Source organism: Candoia aspera, chromosome 8 (genome assembly GCF_035149785.1).
Source record: "Candoia aspera isolate rCanAsp1 chromosome 8, rCanAsp1.hap2, whole genome shotgun sequence".
Lineage (NCBI taxonomy): Eukaryota > Metazoa > Chordata > Lepidosauria > Squamata > Boidae > Candoia > Candoia aspera.
Genome location: NC_086160.1, coordinates 70,395,693 through 70,418,196, shown reverse-complemented (window position 1 = coordinate 70,418,196; position 22,504 = coordinate 70,395,693). Strand labels below are relative to the sequence as shown.

At 40.3% G+C, this 22,504-nt stretch overlaps 1 protein-coding gene across 1 annotated transcript; it reads left to right on the top strand.

Moving 5' to 3' along the window:
- Positions 1-15,615: 15,615 nt before the first annotated feature.
- LOC134502406 (ferritin heavy chain A-like) lies at positions 15,616-20,308 on the top strand. Its single transcript, XM_063310744.1, has 4 exons — positions 15,616-15,717; positions 17,801-17,947; positions 18,693-18,818; positions 20,132-20,308. Exons 1-4 carry the CDS (start codon positions 15,616-15,618, stop codon positions 20,306-20,308), a joined length of 552 nt encoding a protein of 183 aa, XP_063166814.1.
- Positions 20,309-22,504: the final 2,196 nt, after the last annotated feature.

The following is a 22,504-nucleotide window of genomic DNA, read 5'->3' as shown; positions in this document are numbered from 1 at the left end:
TGAAGTAAACATGATGTTTATCTCTTTCTAGAAATGACCTTGGAGAAGGACAGATTCTTTGCACAATTGGCTCAAGATCGTTGAGCAGGGAAAGGGGACAAGATGGTGCCATGCTTCCTTTTCATATAAGATCAACCACTTATATATTCAGTGGTGGAATCTTTCAAGATGTGGCCCACCAGGGCATCTATGGGGGGGTCAAAAAGGTCAAGATGGTGGCCCCAACCACATAATCAGAACCCTACCATGTGTAAAAAAGGGGCAAGGTTTTGATCCCATGATGTCAACCCTCCAAGTCAAGCCAAGTCAAGAAAAGACACCACAAGAAATACTAGAATTTTATTGATAATAACAGAATCTTGAATGTCTCACAATGTTTCCCCAATCAAGTTGGGGCAATTTCTAGAGGGCCATTCTCAGTATAATTCTTTTAGCTGCCTCCCAAGCACAATGCAACCATAGTTCCTGATAGACAGTCAAATTCCAAAGCAGTACAGAGTTCAACATGACATTAACATCTTTAACATTTAAAAGTTTTCCCATAAATCTACTTATACACATTAAAATATCATTCCAAAAAGTGACAAATGATCACAGGACCATATCATAAGGGTCAGAGCCCTCAATTTTTTTATATCTCCAACGAAGAAAATGTTTCTTTCTTACCTGTTCTTTTTTCCCTGGATCAAGTTCATGTTTTGCTAACAGTCTTTGCATATCTTCTCCAAAATCACCTCTGTTCCTCTCTACCTGGTCACAACTATCTCTTTGCCTTTTTTTGAAGGATGTTGCTGGTGTCTACCATTATCACTAAGCTCAGCAAGCTCACTTACTTAGCAAACACAGTTCTATTCTCCAAAACTTGGCAGTGTTCTCAGGTTCCCCATAAGAGATACCCAAGGAAATTGTATCACTCTGCCAGTGATAAGACTGGCCTGTGCTGTCAGAATACCCGAGAAGTCAACATTAGTGCCGGGGTGACCACTAATGAAAAATAAAAGATAAATTGACAAATGCTTGCAAGATGTCAGGTGAACATTTTGGAAACTGCATGCTATTCTGGCAATCTTCAATGAGATCCCTGACCTCATGTGAGATTTCATAATTTTACAAAATTTCAGCTTCTGGAGGGGGCTTTCACCCAAGCTTAACTAACAGCATCTCAAAAGATTACTTGATTTATTGATTCTATTTTGGTGCTGAACTCCAGATCAACTCTGGGAACTCATAATAATGCAAACAAGATAAAAAATGCAATACACAATAATGAACAAGATGGGAAATCTGGGCAAATAGCACCGAAAAACATACACAAAGTACAAACAAGAGGGCCCATCCACCCTACCACAAGGCCTGAGAGAACAGCCAAGTTTTAATGGCCCGTTTCAAAAAAGAAAAAAGGATTAAATACTTGAGCTAATTTGTAACCTTAAGAGTCAATACTGGGCAAATCTCGCCAGGTGCAGTAGGACATTGATCCTCAGTAAATGTGATATGATTGGAAAGTAGTTTGGTGTTTACTTCCATAGGCATTAACAGGAAGCTGTTTTACCTCATCAATTGTGCAAACTAAGAAGAACTTCTGAACTTCTCTGAATTCCTGATAAGTATGTTAAAGAATGAACTGATGATAGCCCAGATGGTTGTGTACCTTAGGGATGCCTGCATGGTATGGTCAAAAGAGTCAAAATGGCAGCTGCAACAACCCAATTGAAGCTCTGCTTGTATTTTTTGTGTGATGCATCCATCACCACCTTTTTAAAAAACACATTAGCAAAATTTAGTAAGCTATTTAAAAAAACCAACCAACCAAAAGTCTTAACAATCATCTCAAAAATCATCTCACTGGATAAAATTGAGCTCCATTGTCAAAACTGTTGTGAATTGCTTTCCCCTGACCCATGCACCCACACCTACAGCCAAGCAAAGGCTAATCATTATTTGTGAAGAGTGTCCACTTCTCAGAGCTGGATCAAATGCTTCATGCATGATTCCATTTATTTAGAGGTAGGAACAGTTTAAAAGAAGTCTGAAGTTCTCCTTCACTTGCTGCATGGTTACTTGGAAATGACAATGTTTTAAAAAGCTGGATACAGGGCTTTCATCATTTTTATTGCTTTAAAAGCCGAGTATCTACAAATTGCTTCTATGGTCATAAGCTCACAGTGACAGCACAAAGCCAGCTGCCTCTTTCAAGAGGGTTTTTCTTAACACTTGAGGCAACACTTGAGTCGAACACACACAATCTTTAATTCTATGCCCTCCAGCACAGCCCAGATGGGTAGCTTTAGACCAGTGTTTCTCAACCTTGGCAACTTTAAGCTGTGTGGACTTCAACACCCAGAATTCCCTAGCCAGCATTGCTGGCTGGGGAATTCTGGGTGTTGAAGTCCACACAGCTTAAAGTTGCCAAGGTTGAGAAACACTGCTTTAGACAATAGAAGTGGTGAGTGTGGAGATGTTTGGAAGTGCACGTCAGCCTACAGCTGGAAAAAAAAGAAAGCTAGGGTGATGAAGAACATCTAAGGGGCTAGATGGGATTGTGGGAGTCAAGGGAATGCTGTGACAGGGATAGCAATTCAATTGTCATTTTGTGAAGAGATACAAAGGACATATTTTGTAGCTCCTGGATCAGCCATTTGGGGACAGCCTTCATAATGTGCTGTCCACATGCTAAATGTGCCCAATAGTTTAAAAGGCTGGCTTATCCCTCTTCTAAATCATGCAATAAACTTCCTGGCAGAAGTGGATTGATTGTGCAGATTAAAACAGGAAGGAAAAATTCAGTTGGCTATACTGATTATTATTCAAATCTAATGAAGCAGAAAGATAACATACTGATTAAAAATGGGTCAGGCAGGGAGCAGAATATCTGTCAGTCCAGAAAAGCACCAGTAGAAAGGGAACGCTATGTACCCTTATACCAATCCTTATTTCGAGGCCAGTGCTGGAGATAAATAATGATGGGTCACATGCTGCAGTAAGCCATAATTCATGGAACTTTTGTCTATTGAATAAGCCATAATTGCTGGATTAACAAAGACTAATCTAAACCCTGAGGGTATCTGCCCATTCCATCTGATTGGATGGAGTGGGCATGCTCCAGGTCCCTTCCCTTAAATGTTGCCATCTAGTGGGGCCTAGGAAGCATGCCTTTTCTGAGGCAACCCTGTCCTATGGAACTCTCTTCCCCCTGAGATTTGGCAACTCACCCCATCCTCTTAGCTTTCCAAGTTGGCTGTTCCCCCAAACACTGGGATAAGGTGAGGTTGGAGTGTGAAGATGGGGGTGTTGGTTGCTTCAGAGGAGAATGACTGAGGAGCCACATTTTTGCTTTTATTGCTTTTATTGGGTTTTGGGTTTTACTGCTGTTGTGAGCTGCCCAAAGTTGTCTTTTCAAATGGGCAGCCATATGTCTTTTAAATAAACAAATACAGCCAAAGAAATCACATTATTCCTAAGTAAATTGGGCCAGTAGTTTGTAGAGAGCTTTGGGTTTCATTCACAGGAGAAACAAGTGATGGATGTACTGTAGATCACAATGACACAATGCAAATCCTGCCCCTTATATGTACTTGCGTTCAACCTCCCAATGCAGGTCCAAGGGGGTAGAGCCTGCATTGTGACATCATGTCATGTTTCAGTATTTTGGTCTCATTTCATTTCATTTATTTGATTTATCCTGCCTTTATCCATGGTTGGGGATGGACACCAATATCAAAAGATGAACAAGAAAGCAATCCATGATGCTTTCCCCTTGATTTGCAGTAGCTCCATCTCTGGCTAATGTTTTTCTCCACTATGGTCACTGAGTAAGACATAGAGAAAGAAAGCTTTTTGAATCTCTCTTGAGCCAAAACAGCCAAGAACGATTGTTCACCTTCTCTCACCCTTGATTAATAACCTGTGCTGCAATTAACACTGGAAAGACAGTTTTGAGATATCTTGAATCAGAATCTGAATTCTGAAAATGGAGGGCTTTCTTTGAAGAGTGGTAACCACTGGGATACAACAACAACAACAGAATCAAGATGGCAGCCACATCCATGTGATCAAAGCCCTTTCCCTTTTTACACACATCACAACTTGTAATAAATAAATTGGAAAGACTCTGAAATACCCACAATGGAGGAATGGTTGGTGAAGATGACAGAATTTGCAGAGATGGCAAAAGTGATTTGCTTGATTAGGGAAAAGATAACAACTATATTTGTCAGTGACTGGAAACCCCTTATGGACTTTTTGCTGAAAATGGAAAAAAATGAACTTGTGATTTATGGGTTTGATGATTAGAAAGGATAGAATATGAAAAGAAGGCAGCCATGATGTAACCTCAGAGAGAGAGGACAAAATATAAATGCATTTTTAACTGCTGTAAAGAAGATTGGAAGCCACTTCTTCATATCTTTTTTCTTTGTCTTTGTCTTTTTTCTTTTATTTCTTTCCAATTTACTTATCAGTTTTCTTTTACTTTACTTTTTTTTCTTTATATTTGTATTGTTTTTACTTTGTAAAAAAGCTATTTAATAAAAATTAATTAAGCAGCAACAACTTGTAATAAATCATTAAATACTATTGCCATGAAAGCAACTTGGCTGAACCTATATAGTCATCTAATGTGCCCCAATGGACTTTGCCCTTTAACTGTTCTCTGCCTGCCACTTCCGTAAACCCAGATCCATTTAAAGTTCTTTTAACTTTCTGGTTGCCTTCCTTGTACCCAGTTAATCCTTGACTTACATTCAAACCGAAGAACAAAGTATTTTTGCATCGCAGTGGTCTCTGGAAGGCACCAGAGTGGGGAAAAATAATCTAAAGAAAAACTGTTTAGTACAGAATCTATCATTATATAACTGCTCCGCTGCCCTTCTCTGATTTTATTTTCTTGACAGCTGCCTCCACAACAGAACTGTTCCGGCAAACACATTCATAATTAAATACATGACTGAGTCTTTGTTTCTAGCATTGGTGCAAAAGGGCTTGCATAAACTTTACTCTGCACAGTTCTTCCTGGTTCTTGATATAAAAACCTAATCAAAGATTTATAACTAATGGGGGCGGGGGGGGAATGTTAATGAATGCATGCACAAGTCAAACAGCATTTAACAGAGAGGGATCAAAGATCAATATTCCCACCCCAGTTCAAATTTTGTTATACATTATATCACCCATGATCTAGAAAATGGCTTTTTGGAGTCAAGGCACATTTGTTTCCAAATGCAAAGAAGATTGGTAAGGGCTCATTAGAATCTCAGCGCAAAAGCTGAATTCAGTTGTCAAACTAATTTTTGTCTTCCATTTTTATTTTATTCTTTTTTCCATCTCTGAATGCAAGTGGTAAACACTTCTCTCAGAATGCATTCTAATTGTAATCCCAAGGGCTAGATTGGGAAGGGTGTTCCAAATCTATGAAATGATTTGGAAAAGGTTTCCTGAGAGTAAATGATATGGAGATCCTGCAGTGTAACAGATGAATGCAACAGGACTGAGACACCCTAACCCTCCAAGTTACTTCTATTTGTAAATAAGAATTGGACAAGGGTCAAAGTGAATGCCTGCACCTGCTTCTAAAGTTTATCTTTCCCCATTGGTTTTATCTATTTGCCCTAGGTAGTCCTTCTGGAGTTTTTAGACCTAAATTAAAGAACAGTATTTTGCATTAAGACAGTATCATAAGAAGCTGCCTAAGTTCCCAGTCGTGAAAAGCTGTGATTGCAATGGGAGATCACTAGGCTGGGCAAAAGAGACATTGCTTGAGTTTATACCCAATATTAAGTCATCATATGGTGGGAGGAAGAATTGTGTAGCATCAGGAGGGTCAAAAAAAGTTCATGATGGCTCCTACAACTATGTGATCCAAGCTCTGCCCCTTTTTTTATGTGTTGTGATGCACATAAAAAGGGTGAGGTTTCAATGGCTGCTATCTTGACTTTTATGACCCCTTGTGATCACCCCTGCTTAGCATGTATGAACTCAACCAAATCATTATTATTTGTCATCCAAAGTCTATGGCTTAGTGCCTTATTGTTGTGACAAATTTATATACTACTCTTCCTTCCAAAGAGAGCCCAGTGTGATGCACAAAAACAATGACATCTATATTTTAGTTATATTTTTAATAATAATTTTATTAAAGATTACAATTACAACACTAAAAACTAATACAGACTAAAGAAAAAGGAAAAAAATAGAAGGTGCAGAAAAGAAAGGAAAAACAGAAAATATAGACAAATAGAAAAGAAAGAAAAATTGAGGATATAGTAAAGAAAAAGAAAAGACATATATAGAGAAGTGACTTCCCACCTTCATCACATGTATAAACAATTTTAGTAACTTATCACCTCTTAAAATACAACAGATGATCTCTTCTTCCCATATCCCAGGTCTTATCTATAAACAAATGCTTGAAGCCTCATCATTTCAGTCCTGGTGTCAGCAAAAGTCCATTAAGGGTTACCAGAGATAACAACATATCTATTTTATCCTTGATCAAATAAACCAACTTTATATTACTTCCTTTTACTTCTAACAATCTTGATCTTTAGTCCCTTCAAATAACATCCTAGAACTGGATTTCTTTTCATTTCCTCTTTGTTCCTTCTCACAAAATTCTTCAAAACTTTAACAAGGCTCTTTTGTAAATCCAATATAGGAAAATTATCCAGGTCACTCTCTTGGTTTGTTATTTGTATATCCCTTTTAATTATTAAGACATCAGCTGGTTTCTTTTGTATGTCCAATGTAACATCTTTTTCCATGTCATTCTTGTAGCCTGTCATTTTTAAATCCACTTTCAAATCAGTCTTGATCTTGTCAGGTAAAACTTGTTTCTTTCCATAACAGCTTTTAAATACAGTCTATCTATAGAGGCAGGCACTCTTAAAATTAACTTCAGGGTCCATTGTTCAAAAAAATCTTTCAGTATGTCCAATGGTAAAATATTTTGCTTCATTCTATAATTGTAAGTTGAGTTTGAGTGTTCTTCTTCTTTAATTATAATCTTGAGTTCCCTCAGGTGTCCAATTTTTAAAGTCTTGTCTTACTATGTTTTTTTTTAATCAAAACAAAAGCATTTTCTCATGGGAAGGATTCTTTATAATTAATTCCAAAATCTTATTGCAAATTTATCTTGACTCTTAGTCCATTTTTAGCTTTCTAAAATCAAAGTTCTAATCACTCCTTTGTTGTTTATTCCCTCCCCCCCCCCCAAAAAAAACCTTAAGTTCTTAAACTTGTAGTTAAAACTCCTTTCACTAAGGATTGAGGGAAACTCACCTGATGCTATAAAACTTGTCAATCCAAAGGTCCCTAATAGCTGAAAAGCAGTTAATAAGCAATTTCTGAAAGTGATTAAAAAAGGAAGTGCATGAACTTAGTGTCTGTAATGATTGCCTGAACCCAAATAAAATGCTCAGACTCAAAATCAAAGTTTAGGTTCTGATTTTATTTAGAATAGAGTGCAAACAGAAAGAAAGCTGAGAATGAGAAAAGCTCACCTAAAGTCAAACTAAATAGCCCCACTTCAAACAGCGTCCCACCCACCCCCTTAATTCATTACCATCCCACATTCCCAGGTGCTCCTAACGAGCTCTGCTGATCAATGGGCAAAAAGACCTTGACATTAAAGAGATAACCAAAACACATTCCTGCATGGCACAGAGAGATACAGCTTTCAGTATCAAGGTTTATCAGCAGCACCCTCCCAGCCAGGAACGCGCGTCAACACTCTGGCATGCGAACCATTACAATGTACAGCAACATTGAAACGGTGAACCTGACAGTGTCCTTTCAATGGTGCTGACCACTGTTTGAGCAAGTTGGCTATTCCTTCATCTCCCAGAGCTCTAAACCCTACTGGAGACCACTGTCTTGTGGTCTCCTCATGAGGAACAGCTGTCTGGAGCACTTGTGGGTGATCTCAAGTCTTATCCTTGTCCAGAGAGGAACTACCAAAGAGCCACGCTATTCGCCAGCTCTTCATTCCACCTTGGTTGTCAGCTCTGCTTTTTGCAGAGTTGTCTTCAGTCCACCATTTCTTCCCTAGAAGTCCAAAAACAATGACATCTGCAGAGAGCAGAGCCATTATAGGATCTAATCCTTTCATCAAAATGATGGAAGTGCCATAGTGATACAAACTCCACCTCTTTCATACATCCATTGCAACATCACATCATGCATTTAAAGGGGGATGAGCTTGCATTGTGATGGCACAGTACTATTTTCTTCACTACCCCCTCTTGACTCCCCTGTGCATGTCTCAGAGATAGACAATAAAAACATTGAAAAATAAAAATACACTGTGAAAGACAATAAAAACATATACACTGATTGACTATGTGCCATTAAGGCCGTGTCAACTCTTACTGCCCACAGAGGTAGATTTTCTCCATAATGATCTGTCCCCAACCTAGCCTTTCAGATCTTCCAATGGTGTACCCATCGCTACTGTAACTGAGTCCATCCACCTTGCTGCTGGCCATCTTCTTCTCTTTCTGTTTACCTTTCCCAGCATTAGAGCCTAGCTCTTCAGAGAGCTAGGGCTTTACATAATGTGTCTGAAGTAGGATAATTTGAGCCTTGTCATTTGTGTCTTGAGTAAGAACTCTGGGTTGATTTGTTTGATGATCTATTTGTTTGTTTTCTTTGCTGTCTGTGGTATTTTCAGGAGTCTTCTCCAGTACCAAAGTTCAAAAGCATCAGTATTTTTCCTATCCTGCTTCTTCAAAGTCCAATTTTCTCTTCCATAGAGGGTCACAAGAAATACCATTGGTTGCACTATTCTGACCTTTGTATATAAAGACACATCATGGCATTTGAATATCTTTTCCAAGGCCTTCATGGCTGTTCTACCAAGTGCTAGTCTGCAAGATATTTCTTGACAGTTTGTTCCTGTACAGTTGATGGTTGATCTTAAAAGGCAAAAGCTGTCTACCAATTCAATATCATCAACATTATCAGTTCTAAGAATGAATGTTGTACCTGTTGTTTGGTCTTCTCTAATTGTGGTCCATTTTTTTCACTATTCTCCTTGACATGTCTCTCTCCCCCGCCCTCCCCAGTTATCTTAATCCATGGAATCAACGGTATTGAGAGAAATAATCTTTAGATATTTGTGTTCTAAATCACTTAGGGCCACCTTCAAGATATTCAGTTGGGTCTGGTGGTTGTCAGGTAATCAGGACAGTGCTGAAAGGATTGGTATAATAAGGTCCCATTTTGAAAGCCTATTTACTGAGATGGCTGCCAGATTCCGCATCATCTGTAACTTCTGGACATCTTCAAGGGTAGGCCCATGTTGAGCATATGGCAGTAGGCCTGTTGTGAGGTTATGGGGGTAATAACTCCTGGAAGCTAAGTTATCCCAAGCCAGATAGTCTCTTCTCGTCACCAAGGCCATTTGTGTCTCTAGTGAGAGTCTAGACTCAAGGCCTTACCTGCTGTTTTTGGAAGAGGGCTGTTTTATCCAGGCCAGTTTTCTAGTTCCTGGGCCTCAGAACCGCTACTCCACGGTACTTCCATCTTATCAGCATTCAGCTTCAGTTTCTTGTCCCACATGCAGAACATTCCAGCTAAACAATAAACTGTAATTGGTCATTACAGTACTTGTGTTCATGTGAAGTGCTAAATCAAGCCAAGAGAAACAAGTGCATAACCTGATGGCCTGCTTTGCAAAACACACTAAGACATTAAACAGTTTGGTTGTGGCTTATGGCTGTAGCTTATAAACCATGTTTTAATGTGTTGTGTGAACACATGGATGTCAGAAACAGATGCATCTTTAATTATAATAGCTTCCTGCTCAGGATCTACAATTCTCTATCATTATTTTGTCTGGGGTCAAAAAAAAAATGTACATATATTCTATCTTAGCACAGACTGTCTATTGCTCACCTCAGCTAAACTGAACTTGAAAAAAAACTGTTGAAATACAGTACATAGGAACGGATGTTAAGCTATGGAAATGGGGTTCTTTCTATCAACTTAGAAATGCAGAATGTCAAAATCAGAGATGAATCAGCTAGATGTCTAGCTCTGTCTCCCCCTTCTCTCTTTTTAATTAAAAGCCCCCAAATCAATCTGAGCTTGAGTTTCAGAATACTGCATGAAAAAATAGCACTGCTGGTTTTCTACAGGAAAAACAGCAAAACCTTATGGTATTTGTTAAATACCACATTTAGTTTCTGTTCAAACAGCCCATTCAACCACAAACAAACCATAGTCTGTGGCTCAATGAATGTTGCAAACCCAGCAAGCTGAGTCAATTAGGTAAATTGCGGTTGACCACTGGTGCGAACATGTCATTTGAACCTAAACTTTTCATAATATATAATAAATAAATTCTTCAGCAAAGGATCGTTACCTTGTTGTGGTGCTGAAGCTTGAGCACCTCAGTGATGCCATGAGCTAAACCGTGAAGGGTCACCCAAGACGGGAAGGTCATGACAGAGAGGTCAAACTAAATGTGATCCCTGGGGAAGGTAATGGCAACCCACCCCAGTATTCTTGCCGTGAAAACTAAATGGATCAGTACAACCAGAGATATGTCGGTATACCATCAGAAGATGAGACCCCCCAGGTCGGAAGATGGTCAAAATGCTACTGGGGAGGAACAGAGGATGAGTTCAACTACCCCAGACGTGATGACGCAGCTAGCTCAAAGCCAAAAGGACAGCTAGCAGCCGACGGTGCTGGTGGTGAATGGCGAATCCGATGTTCTAAGGATCAACACACCATTGGAACCTGGAATGTAAGATCTATGAGCCAGGGCAAATTGGATGTGGTTATTGGTGAGATGTCAAGATTAAAGATAGACATTTTGGGCGTTGGTGGACTGAAATGGACTGGAATGGGCCACTTCACATCAAATGACCACCAGATCTACTTCTGTGGACAAGAGGACCACAGAGGAAATGGAGTAGCCTTCATAATTAATAGTAAAGTGGCTAAAGCAGTGCTTGGATACAATCCAAAAAATGACAGAATGATCTCAATTCGAATTCAGAGCAAACCATCTAACATCACAGTGATCCAAATATACCCCCCAACCACAGATGCTGAAGAAGCTGAAGTAGAGCAGTTCTATGAGGATCTGCAGCACCTACTGGACAACATGCATAAAAGAGATGTTATTTTCATCACAGGAGACTGGAATGCTAAGGTGGGCAGTCAAATGACACCTGAAATTACAGGTAAGCATGGCCTGGGAGAACAAAACGAAGCAGGACATAGGCTGATAGAATTTTGCCAAGACAACTCACTCTGCATAACAAACACTGTCTTCCAACAACCTAAGAGACGGCTTTATACATGGACTTCACCAGATGGACAACACCGAAATCAGATTGACTACATCCTTTGCAGCCAAAGGTGGCAGACATCTATACAGTCGGTAAAAACAAGACCTGGAGCTGATTGTAGTTCAGATCACGAACTTCTTCTTGCACAATTTAGGATCAGTCTAAAGAGATTAGGGAAAACCCACAGATCAGCTAGATATGAGCTCACTAATATTCCTAAGGAATATGCAGTGGGGGTGAAGAATAGATTTAAGGGACTGGACTTAGTAGATAGGGTCCCGGAAGAACTCTGGACAGAAGTTGGCAGCATTGTTCAGGAGGCGGCAACAAAATACATCCCAAAGAAAGAGAAAACCAAGAAGGCAAAATGGCTGTCTGCTGAGACACTAGAAGTAGCCCAAGAAAGAAGGAAAGCAAAAGGCAACAGTGATAGGGGGAGATATGCCCAATAAAATGCAAAATTCCAGAGGTTAGCCAGAAGAGATAAGGAATTATTTTTAAACAAGCAATGCGTGGAAGTGGAAGAAGGCAATAGAATAGGAAGGACACGAGACCTCTTCCAGAAAATTAGAAACATCGGAGGTAAATTCCAGGCCAGAATGGGTATGATCAAAACCAAAGATGGCAAGGACCTAACAGAAGAAGAAGAGATCAAGAAAAGGTGGCAAGTATATACAGAAGACCTGTATAGGAAGGATAACAATATCGGGGATAGCTTTGACGGTGTGGTCAGTGAGCTAGAGCCAGACATCCTGAAGAGTGAGGTTGAATGGGCCTTAAGAAGCATTGCTAATAACAAGGCAGCAGGAGACGACGGCATCCCAGCTGAACTGTTCAAAATCTTGCAAGATGATGCTGTCAAGGTAATGCATGCTTTATGCCAGCAAATTTGGAAAACACAGGAATGGCCATCAGATTGGAAAAAATCAACTTACATCCCCATACCAAAAAAGGGAAACACTAAAGAATGTTCAAACTATCGAACAGTGGCACGCATTTCACACGCCAGTAAGGTAATGCTCAAGATCCTGCAAGGTAGACTTCAGCAATTCATGGAGCGAGAATTGCCAGATGTACAAGCTGGGTTTAGAAAAGGCAGAGGAACTCGGGACCAAATTGCCAATATCCGTTGGATAATGGAAAAAGCCAGGGAGTTTCAGAAAAAATCTATTTCTGTTTTATTGACTATTCTAAAGCCTTTGACTGTGTGGACCATAACAAATTGTGGCAAGTTCTTAGTGGTATGGGGATACCAAGTCATCTTGTCTGCCTCCTGAAGAATCTGTATAACGACCAAGTAGCAACAGTAAGAACAGACCACGGAACAACAGACTGGTTTAAGATTGGGAAAGGAGTACGGCAGAGCTGTATACTCTCACCCTACCTATTCAACTTGTACGCAGAACACATCATGCGACATGCTGGGCTTGAGGAATCCAAGGCTGGAGTTAAAATCTCTGGAAGAAACATTAACAATCTCAGATATGCAGATGATACCACTTTGATGGCTGAAAGCGAAGAGGAACTGAGGAGCCTTATGATGAAGGTGAAAGAAGAAAGTGCAAAAGCTGGCTTGCAGCTAAACCTCAAAAAAACCAAGATTATGGCAACCAGCTTGATTGATAACTGGCAGATAGAGGGAGAAAATGTAGAAGCAGTGAAAGACTTTGTATTTCTAGGTGCGAAGATTACTGCGGATGCTGACTGCAGTCAGGAAATCAGAAGACGCTTAATCCTTGGGAGAAGAGCAATGACCAATCTCGATAAAATAGTTAAGAGCAGAGACATCACACTGACAACAAAGGTCCGCATAGTTAAAGCAATGGTGTTCCCTGTAGTAACATATGGCTGCGAGAGCTGGACCATAAGGAAGGCTGAGAGAAGGAAGATCGATGCTTTTGAACTGTGGTGTTGGAGGAAAATCCTGAGAGTGCCTTGGACTGCAAGAAGATCAAACCAGTCCATCCTCCAGGAAATCAAGCCAGACTGCTCACTGGAGGGAATGATATTAAAGGCCAAACTGAAATACTTTGGCCACATAATGAGAAGACAGGACACCCTGGAGAAGATGCTGATGCTAGGGAGAGTGGAAGGCAAAAGGAAGAGGGGCCGACCAAGGGCAAGGTGGATGGATGATATTCTAGAGGTGACAGACTCGTCCCTGGGGGAGCTGGGGGTGTTGACGACTGACAGGAAGCTCTGGCGTGGGCTGGTCCATGAAGTCACGAAGAGTCGGAAGCGACTAAACAAATAAACAACAAAATAAATTAATTACCTTTAAGTGCCACGTGATTCCTTTTTTGCTTTTAAGAAAAAAAATACTTGATGTAAATACTGATTTATTTATTTATTTTATTCAATTTGTATAGCCACCCATCTCAAACCAGAGAGCACGAATCACCAGGTAATACAGGAGATGAATTTTCAAGCCACATTTGATTTAAAGTATGAATATCCAGTACTGAAATAATACCAGTTGCTGGGGATTAATGTGAATAGCTGCATTTGCAAACATTCTAATCCATGGTTATCTGAACTGTGGTTTAGTGAATTAATCCAGCTGTGTGCATGGCATGTGTGGCATAGACTTGACAGAGTTCATAAATGGATATATTTTTATACAAGGAGTAAAAACAGATTGATAAGATTATGGAATTGGCTACTCAATTCCATTATAACCTAACGATGCTATTATGTATTCAGGAATTACCCCTGCTGAATTCAATGGCATTTATTTCTGAGCAAATATTATAGAATTATATTATACAAGTGCTACCAGAATACGTGGAAGATTTTGGAACATGGCAGAAAACAAATTAATTTTTCAGCAAGGTGCTTAATTCCACCATATTGGAAAATGAAAGATAAGCTGTTGATTAAAATAGGAGAGAATAGCTTGTAACATGTCAGCAGTTGTCCCTGGAGATAACATTCCATCAAACTTACAGAAAAGGGGATTATTTATGCTTAGAATTTGGAAGCACAGCTCTTTAGTATTCAAAAACATATATAAGAAATGGAAAATGTGCCACAGTTCTCCTACAATTATGTTGCTCAAGGGCTTTGAACCATATTTATTAAATGAATTGATATTGCCACTCATTTCAACAATGACTATCCCCTATATATCCCCTATCATTCCTGACCAGTCTGGTTACAGCATGATAGCAGCTGTAATTCAAGATATCTGAGGAGCATCAAACTAGTATAAGGCTAATACACTGAAGTTATTAAAGATTTAATAGTTCCGGGCCTAATATTTAGATTGTATGAGCTCAGAATCAGCCCAACTGGATCAATAGGACTTAGTTTAGAAGAGACCCACCTAAGATTACAGTGAAATACACAGGTTTTGATTAAACAGTATGTTTAACCTCGTTACTGGATTAACCCATTTTGTAACTTTCTACAATACACAGATCCATCAACTAACTGAAAGACCACAGTTCACATACACACTGTCAAACACAAAATCTAACATTAAAACTAATCAAGGATATCATATTGTGCCAATCTGACCACTAGGTTTATAACAGACCTGGCTTTTCTTTTATATGGAAAATGTACACATTGCGCACTCCCTAATGGTCCCGGACAATTTACCAAATTGTGATAAAGATTTCTATTAAAATAATATTAAAAGTAGAACAGATGCAAGCAAACTACACTAGTAACATTAACAGGAAGCTGACTGTCCTAGGGATACATAACTAGATAAGTACAGCTAGTTACTCATGCAGCATGAATACAGGCACTAAGCCACTCTTTTGAAAAGTCACATTTTGTATGTTGGCCTCTTTTTAATGTCCATGAAAGCATTTGTTGTTGATTTGTTCAGTCGCTTCCGACTCTTCGTGACTTCATGGACCAGCCCACACCGGAGCTTCCTGTCGGTCGTCAACACCCCCAGCTCCCCCAGGGACGAATCCATCACCTCTAGAATATCATCCATCCATCTTGCTCTTATCATAGGCAAGAAAATAATTTTAAAAGTACAAAGGCAAGAATGGAATTCTAAGATTATGCATTCATATTTAAATAATCTCCTGAAATGAATGGAATTGTATTTTGGGGTAGTTTTCCCACTGAACTCAAGCTTGGCTCCCTCCTACAAGAAATTCCCAACAGCGATGTTGTTCTTGTCCACAAAGCTGGCTGGTGGGTTGGTAAGGAAGATAACAGCCATTAGGTAATCCTCTTCCTGATCACATATCTATTTCCTCCCTGAAATATATTAACTCTGGAGCAGCCACCAGCTTCTCTCAAGCTGCGATTGTGTTCTGTGAGCTCTTCAGGTGATCCTTACTTGGAGAACAACATGGCTTCTCAAGTATGTCAGAACTTCCATGCTGAGTGTGAGGCTGCCATAAATCCATTGGTAAACCTGGAGCTGCATACTAGTTATACATACCAGTCTATGGTAAGGGTTTTCTTTTCAGTTCTGCTACTTCTTTAGTTAGGAACTAAAATTTGCATGCTGCTTATGCAAGCTTGTATGCCTGCTATAAAAGTGAGCTGCAATCTGGAGTAGGTACAGAATACTGCTTGACCCAAATAGGGTTTAATAAGAATGGTATAAAATGCCACTAATGAGCAGGATCTTGGATAATAAAATAGTTGCTGTTATATAGATTACGTTAGAAGTAAACGCTCCAGAGGCTCAGTGAAAACCTGAACCTTTGGACAATTCAGAGGATGCTAAATAAATTATTCTCTGTAGAAGTCACAGACAGAATTATTTTGGCTTGCATTTCCTTGCAAGAAAAAAAACGCCTTTTGGGTTAGAACAGGAAACCTGCTCTACCCTTTCACTATATATATATATATATAAGCACCAAGGGGGCCATTTAGGAGATCAAGGTTGTAAAGTAATATATATTACTTTACAACCTTGATCTCCTAAATGGTCCCCTTGGTGCTTATCATTTCCATGCTCCATTTGCCCTTATATTTCTACATATTCTCAAAATTAAATAGAAAGCTTTTAGTATGTGTGTCCCTTCAAGCCTCTGCAGTTTTCCTGGCAATGTTTTTGAGAGTAGTTTACCCTTGCCTCCTTCCTAGGATTGAGAAGGAGGGACTGGTCCATGTTCACCCAGCTGGCTGTGTGTGTAAGGCAGGACTAGAACTCACCGTCTCCCAGTTTCTAGCCTGGTGCCTTAACCACTACACCAAACTGCCTCTACTCAAATAGAAAGCTAGTATGCTACGAAACACCAGCTGCAAACATTTTTGTCTAAGGAAAGGCTGGTCCCCCATAAATATTAGAGGCACTATGAGATGGGTAGTTGCAACATGCACCTACCTACCCAGAAAAAAATAGCCTGAACTGAGTCATGTTTGACAACTAGAAGAGAGGACAAAGCAGAACCACCTTAGTTTTACTACAAGGAAATGGACGCTTTGTTACAGACCATGCTTTCAATGAAGTTCAAATGCATTGCCTTTACTGCCAAGATTGGGAAATGCTCACTCTTAACTTTCCCACTGATAAAACAGCTGACTCTCCCCATGAAAAGAATGGGGATTCGTCACAAACAGGGTCTGTGCTGTTGATCTCATGTTTCTCTTTGGAACGCTCAGTTTAATGCCTTCCTGAGGATTGCGATGGGAGCCGGTAGGCCTTCCAACTGGCCAAAGGTCTACCATGTGCTTGAACTCTGAAAGTCTAATGCGGCCTTTACTTCATCTCTAACAAGACACTTATTAAAGGTTTCAGCAAATTTTAGCTTCTCTTGTTCAAGCTTGGAGACTAAGCAGAGTTAAGCTTGGTTAATACTTGGATAGAAAACTACAAGGGATTTCCAGGGCTGTAGGCTACATGTGTGGGACGCGGTGGCGCTGCGGGTTAAACCGCTGAGCTGTCGATCGGAAGGTCGGCGGTTCGAAACCGCGCGGTGGGGTGAGCTCCCGTTGCTCGTCCCAGCTTCTGCACACCAAGCAGTTCAAAAACATGCAAATGTGAGTAGATTAATTGGTACCGCTTCGGCAGGAAGGTAACGGCGTTCCGTGAGTCATGCTGGCCACATGACCCGGAAGTGTCCTATGGACAACGCCGGCTCCAAGGCTTTGAAACGGAGATGAGCACCGCCCCCTAGAGTCGGACTCGACTGGACTTTACGTCAAGGGAAACCTTTACCTTTACCTAGGCTACATGGGGAAGTCAAGAACATTCCAGAAAAAGGCAATAGTAAATCTCCATAACACCACCCAGAGAACTGCATGGATGTGTCTCAGCTACAGGCTGGGCTCAGCTTGAAGGTATCTTGAAGTTTGCTCTTGCTAAAAGCAAGTATACAGCTCAGTGTTTCAAATGCTGGAAAGGAAGAGAAGGTCTGGTTCACAAGGTAAAAATATTCTTGGTCTGCTCAAGACTGAGGGCAGGAGTGGAACTGAATTTAGCTATTTAAACCTTTGATAGAACCTTGCTATCAAAAACTGCTGGCTCCAGACACTCATGTTCCTCTAACAATAGCAGATGGTATTTTTCCCCCTTCTGGTAGGCTTGCCATTTTGATCGTGATGATGTAGCCCTGTGCCACGTTGCTGAGTTCCTGAGAAAACAATCACAGAACGCCTGGGAGCAAGCAGAGAAGTTTTTAAAATACCAGAAGAAAAGGGGAGGTCAAGTGGTCCTACAGGACATCAAGGTGATGATAGGTTGCTACAAGAAAAGTGTAGTTCAGGGTTGTGGATGGTGAAGAACTGTGAGTCCTTGGTTCGTGTATCCTGCTTAGATGCAACAGTTTGGCTTAGCATAGGTGGGGGCAAACGTTTGGTAGAGAGGACCATTGTGTAATGCCTGCTAGAGAAGAAGGACACAATGGTGGGCCTCTGATTCCAAGTGGGTCCCATCCTTTGAGCACAACTAATATTTTATGGAAGGGAGATTAGGTGTATTCTTTCTTTTTTTAAAAAAAAAGTTAAATTTGCTTTAGAGCATATTATGGGTTTTGTGCTGTTTTCTAGTTCAAATCCTACTCCCAGTTGCACTTGGAGAAGGATGCAAAAAGCTTCCAAACCAGAAGGTTGCCTAATGCTGGATGAACAATATATGGAAAGCTAGAAATTGTGATTTGTAAACCACAACCCACCTAGTGCGTACCTAGACTACGGCTTGTTCAGCAAGCTGTGGTTAAAGTAACCCATAATTTAGCATACTGTGTGATCTAGCCAACAGTGGATGACTTTATTGACTATAAGTTTAATTGTATTTCTATATGGTCCTGTGCTTTTCAATACTGTTTGGTTAATGATTTCTGAGACTGAACAAGCTATGCTCTTTGCTCTTCAACTCATTTTCTGGGTTGAGAGGATGTGGATAGAAAGCCAAATGGTGTCTGAAAGGTTTAAGTTCTGTGTTTAAAAGCTATCTTGAGGCATGGTTATCTGCAGAAGCCAGAGCAAGATGAGTGGGGAAATAGCTTGGAGGTCCTACAGAAAGCCCTACAGCTGGAAAAGGAAGTGAACCAATCCCTGTTGCAACTCCACAAACTGGCAATGGAGAAAGGGGATCCCCATGTGAGTCTTTACAGTAGGAGTTTCTGAATGCTACCTTCTAGGATTAGGAAGCCAAAAGAACTGAGGCTACATCCAAGCAAGATTCCCTTGCTCAGACTTCCTCTAGCCCACATTTTTAGCAATGCTGAAATGATGAAGTGATGCTTCATTTACAACAGGACTGGCGGTTTTGTACCAGTACCAGTACTAGACTTAATTTACTGGTCAAAAGCGGCACTCCAAAAGTGGAGGTTGGACTTTATCTTTGGAGGTTTTAAGGGGTTAAACAGATGCCTTGGGTTACTGCAAGTCTTAAGTCAGTTATTTTGCCCTCTAGCCCTTAAACTTCAAAAAGTACAGAAATGGGGTCAGAGGTCAGCACCTCTAGGAACTGCGAAATTGATGTTGATGACTCCGTGCCACCACTGAGCTGCCTATTTTGCAGCTCTGATCTACAGTGTTGAGAATAGCTTTGGGAAATAAGTGATCCAACTATTCTTATTTGCACTATATTACACAAAGGAGCACAAGTGGACTTCTCTCTTCCAAACATCAGCCCTGGAAGAACCTGAGGAAGTGATGGATTTAAAAAAAAAAAAAGGCAGGGAAGTTTTAAGCAGGTAAGAGCAGTCGTTTCTTTGTCCTAAAATCCCAAAAGGCAAGAGATGAGAAGGCTGCAGTTATGGAGGTAAAGTGAAAAAAATACAGAGTAACCCTAACTATAAATAATTTCAAAACTTACAGTAGGATCCATGTTGGATGCAAGAGATTATGGACAATTGGTGTAAAAAATTAAGCCCAAGAACAAGGATTACAATTTCTCTTTGGCATGAGTTTTCAAATATGAAGTTTAAAAGCTTAAGTATGAGAACTTGAGGTGTGTGAGGAAACAGTGGTACATATGCTTGGAGTCTGGTCTCCTTCTTTATGTTATAGAATCTGCAAGAAATCTTCAAGACCACGTAGATTATAGCTGGTCCATGTATGCAAACCATAAAGTGCTTTATTTATGGAGCTGTGAGTTGCGAAACTCAACTAAGATTGTTATTTTTTATATATTTTACAGCCAAGGGGCCTGAAAAAACATGTTATTTAAATACTGCCTATATGAAAAAAGAGTTGCAGGGCTTTACTTTCAACTTTGATGTTGATTTAGGAAGATGATCAGAGTATCTGAGCTATACCCAATTCTCAATCTAGTTCCCTCAATAAATCCTAATAGTTGATCCAGAAATGGAGATATCAATTTATCTTGATGATCTGCAAAGGCAGCTCAGATTTTGGTAATCACAAATATTTACCCTTCTTTCCTCCCTGCTCCCCCTCCTCAGAAGCTCTGTGCCTTCTTGGAGTCTGAATACCTTGAGGAACAAGTGAAGACCATCAGGTGGCTAGGGGACCATCTCACCAACCTGAAGCACCTGGGCCTGCCCCAGAATGGCATAGGGGAATACCTCTTCGACAAGCTCATTTGTCATTCAGCTACAGCAGAGCAGCTGAATCTCCTTTAAGAAGACCTGGTATTTGGAATCATCAGTAAAAAAATTGGCAAAGCTTTGACAAGGAAAGAAAATCTGTGTGCAGATGTGAGAATTTTTTAGATGCTAACTGGATGGCATTTTTATCTCTCTATCCAGTCAACACAAACTTAACAGACTGAGTAAACAACATTTTAATTACCCATGGCTAAGGAACTTGATTCTCATATCTAACCATCAGTACTCAGATGCATTCCATAAAAGAATGGAAATATTAAAACAATGGTATACAGCCAAGCACTGAAAACAGTGAGATTTCCTAGTGTACAAGTGTGGTTATCATTGTATGAAACCCTTACCTATAGTTTGTTTAGTTTTCTGAACTTGCACAACAGTCTAGACCAGTGTTTCTCAACCTTGGCAACTTGAAGAGGTGTGGACTTCAACCCCCAGAATTCCCAGCTAGCAGTTCTGGGAGTTGAAGTCCACACATCTCCAAGCCACCAAGGTTGAGAAACACTGGTCTAGACTTAAAGGAAGTTGGGTAGTTCTGGGCATTGTGAGAGCCAAGCCATAGTTCTATTATATGAATCAGGTCATTACATTAAACTACAATGAGCTTATATGTTTGGATACGGTGTGTTACATGAACACTGCACTTGTGTTTTATTAATGACACAATTAGCAGAACACAACTACTAGGGAATTTCTGGAAGCTTGGCATTCTGACAAACCAGCCATCAGCAGACACACAGAAAGAAGATCCATCTACATAGAATTTAAAAGAGACAATCAAAAGCCTAGGAAGGAATCAGCCCAAAACTCATACCCTCCAAGCAACCAACACCCAGATAAGCAGGAAACAGCAACCAGAAAGAAAACAATCCAGAAACCATCAAGTAGGAAGCCACACCCTCACCAAGACTGGCAGGGCAAGTTACTCTATACAAACAGCAAATTCCACTGCCTCCTGCACTGATGATGTTGTCTAGCCTGCTAATGAAATATCTGCAGGAAAAGTAGCTCAGAGAACACCAAGAACCCAATGGTTCGACCCATATTTCTCCTCTATTGGAACAAGAGTTAAACATCTTGTGTGAACCCAGCCATTGAATTCTAAACAAGAGACAGTGATTCGGTACATGCTAGGGCTATGCAATGCTTTGGATCTGATTTCAAAGAGGAGCTTCAGAATTTATTTATTTGATTTCTGTGCTGCCTGACTCCAGAGCAATTCTAGGTGGCTCACAGTAAAACCAGAATACAAATACAGCAACATAAATCAAAATACAGTAAGAGAAATAACACAATGGCAGTCCAACCCTTTTTAGTTTTAATAGAAAAAGGTTTATTACAGGAAATATGGTGAGGGGCTGACAGCATATCACAGCCCAGGAATATCTTTCATCCTGTCATGTACTCCAAACATTCACGATGCTATTTCTAGTTAAAAGTAGAACTTGGGACTAGCAGCATACTTTCTCATGGACAGGAGCTCTCTATTTGGAGAAGGAGGGCTGATGCTGTGCTGACTGTGGGGAGAAATTGCTGGAGGCTTGAAAAGAGTTGGCTGGAGTTCTGGGAAGAAGGAAAAATGGTGGCTGGTGATATCAAGACTAGGCAGGGCTGCGCTGTTGAAGATATGCCTTTTCTAGAGCAAGGTCCAAGAAGACTGTTCCAAAGTTGCAGGTTCAACCAAAGGCTATGAAGAGGAGAGGTGCCAAGGGACCTTTCTACCCAGTGCAAATCACTTCCATGGGTAACTGAAGAGAGAGGCTGGCGAGAAGAAGACCAGGTCCTACCAGCCCTAGAAGGACTGCCAGCCAGCATAATGAGCCCCCTTAGCGAACTCTTAAGTAGGAAGGGAATCTAGAAATAACAATGCACACGTTTAGCCAATACTATGGGCTGCCAGGATGCCCAGAAATGGTTAAAATATTCACACTTATCTGAAAGGCTGTAGGCAACTGAGAGTGTTGGGGAAAGGAAACTGGCTTGTTAACTACCATAATAAATACTACCTAAATTGCTTTCCATGCCTGAAAATGAAACTACTAACTTGACTTATTTTGCTGATAAAAAGAGAAGCAAAAATCATAAGAAGGTATTATGTGCTGTCTGTTGGATCATTCTGGAGAACCCATGAAGCTTTTGTGATGGGGGGTTAGGCAAAGCATCAGACAGAGAGTAAGAGAACAGGATGTTGTGGACAAGCCACAAAAGAAGCAC